Source organism: Elaeis guineensis, chromosome 8, assembly GCF_000442705.2.
Source record: "Elaeis guineensis isolate ETL-2024a chromosome 8, EG11, whole genome shotgun sequence".
In the NCBI taxonomy this organism is placed as follows: Eukaryota; Viridiplantae; Streptophyta; class Magnoliopsida; order Arecales; family Arecaceae; genus Elaeis; species Elaeis guineensis.
The window spans coordinates 133,700,793-133,712,418 of record NC_026000.2 but is presented as its reverse complement, the minus strand read 5'-3'; the positions used below and the strand labels follow the sequence as shown (position 1 = coordinate 133,712,418).

General features: G+C 39.8%; 1 protein-coding gene across 1 annotated transcript; it reads left to right on the top strand.

The window, feature by feature from the left end:
• The first annotated feature begins 1,803 nt into the window (after positions 1-1,803).
• On the top strand, positions 1,804-4,040 carry LOC105049551 (uncharacterized). The gene is given in 3 exon segments (XM_010929228.4): positions 1,804-2,097; positions 2,100-2,452; positions 2,455-4,040. Coding segments are annotated over 3 exon segments (2,013 nt in total). The 5' UTR covers positions 1,804-1,877; the 3' UTR covers positions 3,895-4,040.
• Positions 4,041-11,626: the final 7,586 nt, after the last annotated feature.

The window sequence follows — 11,626 nt, the reverse complement described above, 5'->3', positions numbered from 1 at the left end:
AATCAAAGCCTTGGAAGGAATGGTTCGTTTCAAATATGGTCTGATATAATCCCTGAAATGGCCGTTAATTTTTATTGTTGAGCATACGTCCGTGCTTACATCGTTGGCGATGGGGATAATGAATCTTAGAGCCATGCAGGAATATTCAAAAACCAAAAAGATCAAGATTATATATATATATATATATATATATATATATATATATATATATTATATATATATATATATATATATATATATATATATATATATATATATATAACAACTAGTAATGTGGTAATAACAGATCGAATAATTAATCATAATAGATGTTTTCATCGGAGAGTTGATCTGACTTAGACTGCTAAGCTGGAGTCACAGATAATGAGAGGAAGATAATCACAAGACGGCTAAATGAGATCTCTGAATAGGACGTTGGCACCTAGCCCTTAATCGATTCCATGAGCCGAATCTTGCAAAATCATCAAAAATAGAAAAATCCTCACGCTCGGGAGGAGGTTCTTTAACGATGGAGTTTATGATATCTAAGTCGGTCTCCTACAGAAGCAAATAAAAAAGATTCAAGCTCTTTTAAGGAGTTTGGCAAAGGAGTCAGAGTATGAAGTAGAGTAAGTTTGAGTGAGACAATGAGGAGGGTGAGCTCAGAGGATGCGAGATCGAGCTTGTGGATGGAGTCAGTGTTGTTCAGAGTGTTGATAAGGGAGAGATTGATTCCAATTTGTGTGGAATCCGTCTCAGGGAGAAAACATGTAAAATAAGAGTTCACCTTCTTTCTTTTCTCTTATCTGGAGGGTCTTAGAGAGTTAGATTTTATACATGAAAGTGGATATTTGTTGTCTTTCAGAATGTGTATTTCAATCGAAAAATAAAAGTCATATAGACGTAGTCCAAATATTAGAGAATAACAGCTTTACACATTCTGGAGTTGGTTGAGATTATGAATTTTATCGAATGGAGGAAGAAGTAGGGCATTGAGATGGCTAACAGCTTGTTGCTCAAGGATGGAAGACTTTCAAATTCTTCCGAGCATGGTTGTTGGAGTCTATGTGGTAGAGGCTAGGTAAACACTCTATCACGCTCTATCAAGGATTAATATAGGACCATGGCAATCTTACGTTGGATAGCTCATATTAGAATGCATTAATAGTTATTAAATAATTATCATAAATAATAAATTTTAAATATTTTTAAAATAATTATTGAGATAAATAATTAATATTTTTAAAATTTTAATATTTTTTAAATTAATCATATATAACTATCAAGCCACTATGGTTACCATAAATCTTAAATATTTTCAAAAAAATCATGAAGATAAATTACAAGTCTTTTCTGAAATTTAATAACTCTTAAATCTCCGAGGGCGTATGCGCCTATCATAATCTCTAATTCTGATGATGACTGGAATCTAGTAATAAAATAAAATCGAGCAGTTTTGGGTTAGCAAGATTAGCCCAACCACAATTTCCATAAATCCATTTCATGACTAACCAATGATCGATTGTAATTAAAACATGATATGAATGCATAATTATTTATGGATGGTTGTCATATTGGGAGTGTGCACCTTTGGTTATCTCAATGCACTGTATCCGCACTGTGACAATATGGATCGGTTCCGTGCTTGAATTCTCTGGCCGTTTCATACTATAAAAATATCCATATATTTAATCATGTTTTTATTATAATCGATTTATTAGAGATTTTTTTATTCTTTTTATATTACTTTTATAATTCTCATGCCAGTGAAAATTATAAAGATATGTTTTTTTTTTCTTTTAGTACACAAAGACGTCACATCGTACCAGGAACTTCCGCCGTGAACCGAAACCATTCGTCGAGTCCTCTCCTCCGCTTCGCGCTCACCGGTGTCCAACATGCTGGAAAGTGGAAACGCCAAGTCCTCCTCCATGTTCGACTCCGACCATCGCCACCACCACCACTGGAGAGATAGACTGGGTTCGGCGATGATGTCCACCATCAATGGCCGCTTTGTCGGCCCCGGCGCGGGAGTCGACCCCGGAACCGGCGGCAAGAGGACGATCGAGGACGAGCTCTCCGTCCCGATCCTCCTCGCCGAGCGGGTCCGCAAGGCCGTCGGGAGGCCGAGTCCTTCAAGACCGAGTGCGCCGAGATGGGCCGCCAGGCCGACCTCCTCGCGGACATGCTCCGTGCCGTCGTCCGCCGCCTCTCCGCCATGACCACCCCCTACGAGCGTCCCGCCCTCCGCATCGCCGGCGAGGCCTACAAGGCCCTCGACCGCGCCCTCTCCCTCGCACGCCGCTGCCGCCGCTCCGGGGTCCTCTGCCGCGTCGTCTCCATCACCACCGGCTCCGCCGACTTCCGCAAGACCATCGTCCTCCTCGAAGCCTCCCTCGGCGACCTCCGCTGGCTCCTCTCCGTCTACTTCTCCTCCGACGACCCATCCGACGGCGGCGGCGCCGCCGCCGGCGGCTTATCCTCAGCCTGCCGCCCATCGCCTCCACCGACCCCATCCTATCCTGGGTCTGGTCCTGCATCGCCGCCGTTCAGATGGCCGCCCGGCCCTCCGACCGCGCCGAGGCCGCCGCCTCTCTCGCCAACCTCGCCCTCGACAGCGGCCGCAACAAGAAGATCATCATCGACGAGGGCGGCGTGCCGCCCCTCCTCTCCCTCCTCCGCGACGGTGCCGTCTCTCTCGACGGCCAGATCGCTGCCGCAACCGCCCTCACCAACCTCGCCGCCGACCGCGACCTCGTCTCCCTCATCGTCGCGAACCTTGCCGTTCCCGTCGTCGTCCAGGTCCTCGCCGACGCCCCTATGCGCCTCCAGGCCAGCCTCGCGGCCCTGGTCGCCCGCATGGCCGAACACGACCCCGTCGCCCGGGAGGCGTTCGCCCAGGAGAACGCCATCCGCCCTCTCGTCTCCATCCTCTCCTTCGAGGTCCCGCTGGACGACTCCTGCCTCCATTCGAAGAAGACCAGCAGCATCCCCTCCCTCGTCCGTATCAATCGCGACATCACGTCCTCCACTTCCAATTCTAACAATCTGCCCGACGCCAAAGTCGTCTCGGCCTCTCGCGACCACCATCACGCATACTACTACTACCACCATCACCACCGCAAGGAATGGGGGAAGGAGAGCCCAGAGGTGAAGCTCCAGCTCAAGGTTGCGTGCGCCGAGGCCCTGTGGATGCTCTCCCGGAACTGCGTCTCCAACAGCCGCAAGATCGCCGAGACCAAGGGGCTGCTCTGCCTCTCCAAGCTCATCGAGCTGGAGACCGGCGAGCTTCAGCTTAATTGCCTGATGACCGCGACGGAAATTGCCGCCGCCGCCGAGTCCGACGCCGACCTTCGTCGCTCGGCCTTCAAGATGAACTCTTTGGCTGCCAAGTCCGTCGTGGAGCAGCTCCTGAGAGTAGCGGATGAGGGGAGCAGCCCATCGCTTCAGATTCTGGCCATCAAGTCTCTCGGTTCATTGGCACGGATTTTCCCAGCGCGGGAGACCCGGGTCCTGCGGCCGCTTGTGGTGCAGCTCGGGCATGGGGATCCAAACGTGACCGCTGAGGCGGCCGTTTCGTTGGGGAAGTTTGCCTGCCCTGAGAATTTTCTGTGTGTGGAGCACTCCAAGGCTATCATGGAGTTCGAGGGGGTGCCGCGGCTGATGAGGCTGCTGCGGCCCGGTGAGAAGACGCAGTTGCCGGGGCTGGTTCTGCTCTGTTACCTGGCAATGCATGTGCCCAGCAATGAAGCTCTGGAACGTGCCAAGGCACTGGGGACTCTCGAGTCGGCCAGTCGCAGTGCGATGGCGAACCATGCTTCTCTGAGAGAGTTGCTTCGCCAAGCCATTTATCAGCTCGAGCTTTACCGTGCCGGAGGGCATACTTGTATACATATCGAGCCTGATTCAGAGTGAGTTCTGCTGTCACCGGCCAGCTTCTATATCTCTTTTTTACTTCTTTTCGTTGTTCAGATCTTGAAAGGAATATACCTGATTGCTGTAGATGAGCTTGACTCTTAGCGTTCAATGTATATCATAGAATGTGGTGCTTGCTTTTTTTTTTTTTTTTTTTTGCGGATGCTGAAGGGAATATACATGACTGCTATAGATAAGCTTGATTCTTAGGGTTTGATGTACATCATAGAATGCAGCGCTTGTTAAGAAAGCACAGCACTCCATCCATTCAGATGTCCTCCATTGGATTTTTAGGTCGTGATAGCTTGTTTAATGGTTTTTTTCCTTTGTTGATCAGACTGAAATATTTATGGGATTTGGAGGATACAGATGCAGTTTCTCTCATCTTCATATAAAATTCCTTTTGCATTATCAATTCTCGCTTTATACTGGTTTCTTTTGATGGCCATTCAATTTATATAAGTAGAAGAATTTCTTTCAAGGTGGATTGATTTTAGGCCATGATCTCAAGGTATGTTTTTTTGTGTGTTTTGCTTCGCTAACTTCAGTCACTGATATGACTTGAGTTGCATGTTGAACCATTTTAAGATGTGGACTCCCCTATGGATTAAGATGACTTATCATCTATACTATCAAGATTTCAAAAATGAGGTAAATTTATGCAAGCAAGAATTCTTTTTACGTTGTACTGATTATAACATGTTTAATGACTTTGAGATTTTCCCCCTAGTGGGTTGTATTGTCAACTCTCTCATTATCTACTTCATTGGTTCACGATTTTATCATTATTTAGATCAAATTGCTGCAGCATATAAGTTCCTGTTTTCTTTTTCTTTTTTATATTTTACCTATCCATTTTCGAGTTCAGAATTGTCTGTATCATATTCATGAATCTGAGGACCATGCAGGTTGATCTCATAAAGTAGACATGTTCACTTTGGTGAAGTTCTGATAAGTCAGTGATAATTCATAGCCTTAGAACTTTAAAGACTCCAACGCCACAGGCAGGCACACATGAAATGCTGATACCTATAACTCTGCACCATTTTGATATTCAGATATAAACCCATCTTTCATGAGTATATAGCTGTTATTCATTTGTTAAGCCTGCATCACTAAACTGGAGGTTATCTGGTGATCAATCGACCCTAAACAGAGGCTACTTTTATCATCTTCATCTTATTTAATGCTATTCTTTCTTTTACCAACATCTTCCCTTTCTTCAACAATATTCTATATTCTGCAACAATGAGATCTTTAGTTCTTGTAATGCCTGTCTATCCCAGCTAATGAATTTCCAAACCTCCATTCAATCCTCTCATTTGCTGTTGCTGTTCACCCTCATTATTTGCTTCATCTCTCAATATGTAGTCCCTTATATCAGCATATACGAAACACTCCCTCAGCATGTAGTCATTCCTTGTATGCATAAAATTTAGTGTCAAGTGGAAACGTTGTTGGAGGGAAATCTTCATTTTTTGCTGGTAGATTCGAGTTAAAAGGGACTGTTCTTTTTAGTTTCCCAACATTCTGGTTATCCATGTTTCACATTCCTAGTGTCATCCTGAAGTGCTAGAACTACCTTTAGTAAGTTCTGTAGAATGCCTCTACTTATATCCAATACTAAGTTTGCAGTAGCTTAAGAAGAATGAAACTGAAATGCTGCATCTGTTTGGCAAGGGACATGCATCACTAACAATAAATACTTACAGTCATCATGGATCACGAACAAATATGTTTGAAGCAAAAGCTTTGGGGAAATCTCAGCAGCAGTATGACTATTACCAGGAGACAGTTCCAAAATATTTTTCCACAGGAGAATTTTCTTCTCTTGTGTTGTCCTCCTCCTTGTCCAAGGCCAAAGAGATCACTTCAGATGTTCCTTTGTCTGATGATGAAGGTTGTTGGAACCATATAAATAGCATAGGTTGGAGGCAAGTGAGTGCTGTTCATACTCTAGTGACAACCTCTTCAGATGCTCCTGATTATGCGTCAGTCTGCCTTGCTCCTGTTCGATCTTGAGTATTAGTTGTCTCAAAAGCTCCTGATCATACATATCCTGCTGATTCTAGATCTCTGATTATGCTTCAGTCTTCTCTTGATCACCAATGAGTCGAATGATGATTGAATATGTTCATCTGCTGTTGACTAAAGGCAAAGAACTTGCCACTGTCCTTGATGTTGAGATTGTAGAGAACGAGGTAAAATAGAATTATACATTGGTTGAGTACATCTTAGGAGCAAAAAACCATCTTATTGCCAACTTTTGCTAGAAGAACCTTTGTCATCACTGGAGACATTCAGCAGAGAAAATGGTTTCTCCTTTTTTCCCCTCTTTCAGTCAGAGTTGGCATTGATGCTGATTGTGAGGGTTTGGATTTCCGGCTCTCTGCTTTTAAATGGGAGGCTAATAATATGCAGCAAAATGGAATTGAATTCACAAACAAACATGCATGCAACTATTTTTGTTTGGATTTGTTCTTTGTGAAATTGGTATTATGCTGTTTTTTTGCGCCTACTGTAACTTATTAGCCTACCGCTTTTACGAAGAAGGGTTGGCATTAATGCAACTATCATACATAGTAAGTGAGTTCACAAAGAAACATAAATGCAACTATTATGCATTCAACCACTACCATGAAAAGGGTGGGGCTGGCCAAAGCATTATGCTGGATGGAAATTTCTGCTGCAGTGACCCCTCTGGAATTGGTACGCCTTGCTCTTCCCAATGAAAATTTAGTGTAACATAAAGTAGAGAATGAGTGGTTGCATTGCAGGTGCTTGAAGGGCCTTTTTTTTCTTCTTAAAAATATATATATATATATTTTTTGTGTGTGCATTCATTTGTTGATTTATCTTGCTCTGCCACATGCACTCTTAAAGAAACTGCAAAGGAGGGTCATCAAGAATCTCATATCAGGGATTCACAAATTGGTGATTATACAAACATATGCATATACTAACTGCAAAAAATGATCTGCATAATGATGGGAGTTTTGGTGACTTGGCTGTTTCTTCCATGACTCATTTATATAGTTCCAGCAGTTTACAAGAACTTGAGTTCTTCAATGAATTATTACGATGTATTATGCAGAAAGAAAACTGAAAATAAATGGCACTGTGCTTTTTTATCTTCTATGGAAAAGTCCATAGTTCAATGCCATCACACGGTATTAAGTCAAGCCAAAAATGTGATAATCCATAATTGATATCAGATTATACACTAGAGATGTTTCATAAATATGAAACATTAAGATTTATTGTTGAAGTCTCTTGAATCAATCCAGAAAATAGATTTGAAGTCTATGCAGCAATCTGATTTAGTCCAGTTATCTGGTGATTTATTGGAAACAACCTGAACCAAGTGTAGCCTCGACATCTTCCATTCAAGTCTCTTCTATGAAATATGATGCCTTGACACACCTACAGAGCTATGCAAACCTTCAACTGCTGATGGTAACTCCATGTCAACTATATCCGAACATCCTAGTATCCTCACAGTTCATAATTCTGATTGGGACAGAGTGGTGGGTGCTGTTCTGCTTGTAGATTTTAGGTATTTTAATCCACCAAGTTTAAAAGTAAGAAAACCAATGTGAACGTAAGAAGAATGCTTCTGATTTAAGTGGGTACTGAACAGAGCTAGAATTGATTTAAGTTTGAGTGGGCCAGTGGAGATGCTTCTTTCTCATCCTTCTTGATAATTCATTAATATTTGTCAATATTTGGCAGCTATGGATCTGGCTAATGTGGAATAAGAATGTGGAAGGTCAGTGTGCGAATGTTGTAAAGTGTGAGCTATGCTCTGCATTGATTAACATCCAGATACCTTCTCCTATTCTATGAACTACTCCTGGAGAAGTTAGTACAGTTTTTTTACTATGCTGAATAGATTGGATGAAAGCCTGTTTCCTTGGCAACCAATGCATAGCCATATGTGAACGTACGGACATTAGTTTTTTTTTTTTTGGCTATACTTGCTCTTGGAATAATCATTCTTCTGTATGAGGAGAATTGATGGTGGACAAGAGAGAGTTCTTTGATCTTTGCTATGTGGATTGCCCAAGAATTCTTCTCCGAGTCCAATATCTTAATTCTAGCTGTAGCTATTGCTTTTTCTAATACCACTAGATTGAGACAATCTTTTACAACTTTAAATTGGTGGACTGATTTAGACTCTCTGTTCTACTGAGGAGGCCTGGTCAGTTAGGGCCTATGCTTATCCTGGTTATCAAGGGGTAACGAGACAGAAGAATTTTAAATACTCTGATGAGATGGAAAAGAGATATAGTTGCTTTTCAAAAAAAATGAGTCGAGCTTCATCTGGTCCAAGCTTCATGTGATACCAAACCTCTGTTGCAGATATGAATCAATATATTATTGCATAAAAATCTCTTATGTAACATATTGCATTCTATGCAACTAATATGTTCCATACCTGTCATGTGCTAGCTTCTCTTGATTTGAATAATTCATGGCCTTCATGTGGATAAGGTTAGTTTTGAGGGCAAAGTTCATCCCTCAAGTCCTTCTGTGTGTCTCTAGTGATTTTTTATTCTTAACTAGTGCTTTATGTGTTATCTGTTGGACATACTAACTTGTTTATCGCCTAATAGAATGATCGATTCTTCTATGAAAAGGAATTATGTGAGCAGACAAGTTTAGTTTGTAGCATATAACATTCTTTGTGGCATTAATAAAATCACTCTCTGATGCTGTCCTTTGTCTTTCATATTTAAATTATCTGTAGTGTTCTGAACTGAAGCTCTGTGATTTGAATTTTAAACTATGGGATGCTTGTCCGGTCGGAATTGTTTCTTTCACAGAGCATGTTTCTTATCTAGTTGGAGATTCTCAAAGCAGAATCTTGTTCCAGCAAGTTTCAATCTTGTCCCAGCAAAAAAAAGAAAAAAGAAAAAAGAGAGAGAAAAAGAGAAAAAGTTGGGAACCTTTTTCTTCTTCTTCTTCTTCTTTTTTAATGACTAATTGTTCTAATTCAGTTCTCAAAGATGATGATTTGGTTCGCAATAATGCTTGCACAAGCATTTTCCTTGACATGTCTTAGCGGGAGGCTGTGTAATTGAAGCCACCTGCAACGATCTCAATTTTTTGTATCTAAAAAGAAAGGAACTTGCCCACTCTTATCAAATATTTGAAGTTTGACATTTTGGAGATGTGTGGAAGACAAAGAAATATCTCTCTTACGATTGTGATGAAAGTTAACCCAAGAAAGCAATGCAAATCACAATTGGCATTATCAAAAGAAGCAGGTCTTGCAGATGATAACTACCACATGAAGACAATTCAAGTTTTAGATAACCTCAAGGACAATGGTCGTTTAAGGTAGAGCGGGGAAAATGCCATTACATTTAATGGGTGTTTGATTGGGAGGAATGGGGGTCTAGAATGGGAATTATAATGGGTGACTTCCATTCTAACCGTTTGGTTGGGAGGAGTCTGATTTCGAAATATGGATTCAAATTTTCATTCCAATTTTGATTCCGATTCCAATTCCGGTCATGAATCAAATGCTTCAGAGAATTTGACTATTCTGATTTCGATTTCAAGTCATTCTGATTTTCATTTCTATTCTGATTTCAGTTGCGAATCAAACACTCTCCAACCAAACACTGAGTACCAACATATAATCTCCATTGGCAGAGTCTACTGAAACATAGTTAGATTGAGAGCACAAATCCGATCTATATCAAAATACTTTTGTATCATGACATATCATAATTTTTACTAAACATATGCATAATCAATAAACTATAGTATTTCAGAATTATTTTTCGGTCGAAACACAATTTCATAAATCATGCATAATTTAAAAAAATAGTTATTTACTTTCAAAATAAATATAAAATATCTCGAGAAGACGATTCATTACTTACCTTTCACAGACCACTGAACAAACAGATCGAATAACTTTTAAAAGATTCTTCAGTGCCTATTATTCAAAATTATATTCTTACATTGATTTTAATTGAGAATTAAATCTAAACAAATCCCAAATCAAAATTTCACTTAAGATCGGATCCTTCACTAAGCTCGTGAAAATCATCAAAAGAAAATCTTTCACTACACTAATCTTAAAAAGATAACATTGAGAGAAAAAAATCTATCAAGAGAGAGAAACAGTCTAGAGAGAGAAAATTTTAGAGAAAGAAAGTAGAGAGAAAATAAAAATTTTTAGAGAGAGAAAGTTGGGATTCAGAGTGAAGGAAGAGAGAAAAGAAAAAACTCTCTCTCATTTTTATTTTTTTAGATATTTATTTATCTTTTTTTTTCTTTTTTTTTTCTTCTTTTTTGCGAGAGAACATAGGACCGCACGTGTCTTCTCTTTTCCTTTTCTTTTTTCTTTCATAGAATAGGGGAGGTCTTCCTCCCCCTTGTTCCCGAACTAAGAGGCCTCACTCCTAGCCGACCACCACTCAGGCTGGTGGGGCAGTCCCCGATGACGCCAACTAGTCGAATCTGGTGATTGGCGGCAGCCCAATGGCGATGGAAAATCGAAACAAAACAAAAAAAAATAGGAGAACTCAAAAATCCACGATCACAGATTTTTGGCTGAAAAATTGGCAAAAATCCTAACTTAAAACCTATAGAAAATTGAGTGGAAGACGATTAGAGGAATTTACCTGATTTTTTGATGAGGTTTGATTGGATTTTCGATAGCTAAAGTTGGATCAAATCATCGGTTAAATAGGACGTGATGAAGGAAGAGAAATAGCAATTTAATCGGTGATTTTTTTGGCAATTTTCTGGTGAGAAGAAATCAAAAGGTTTGAGGGCCTTTAAATAGATCACAAAAAGAAGAGTTTTAGTTTGATTTTTACTCGGATTTTTGAGTGATTTTGGGACTTGAATCGAAGAAGGAATAGAACTCTTAGAGGATTCTTTTCATTTTTTTTTTGATCTTTTTACTGCTTGGAGATTTGTACGATTAAGGATATTACATTCTTTTCTTCTAAAAAAAAATTTCATCTTCGAAATTTTTTTGATCTAGGTCTTCAAAAATTCAGGATTATTTTTATCTCAAATCATAATTATTCTCTAATTTCAAAATCAAAACTTTCATCATAATATCTTTCAATTCAAGCTACCGTTCTGATCAGTTTGAAAATAATTCAGTCTATTATGCTTCCGCTGCGCACTCTAATTCAAATTTATCAATGCACTTGTGTCAAATATAAATTTCTAAATTATCACAATCAATATAAGTTATCATCCCCAATATCCCTAACGTCTATCCACCTACACTCATAACTGATTCTAGATGTCATAATTTGCTCACTCATGCTCTAATACCATATTAATTGTCACGCCCTCAATATGAGATCATGAGCCGAGGGTCATGGCAATCGTCGCATACTTATGAAAAATTTTCTCCATAAGCATGCAAGGCATCTCATCACAATATCAATGCATCACAATGGAATAAAAATTTAAGTAATTATTATTTAAGTTTAATTCAAATAACTAAATCGAATATCTTATATCCAATAAAATTCTAATAAAAATATAAGAATAGATCTAAGTTCAATGAAGTTGATAATGTTAAATCTCACCTCTAAAAGCTCTATTTCAATATTATTATCCACGCTTCTAATTAATAATCTGAATCTGAAAAAAATAAAAAGAAAGGTAATAAGCTAGATAGTCTAGTAAGTAACAAAAATCTTAACCAGACATTTCAGATATTATATAATATTCAAAAATAATATTACGA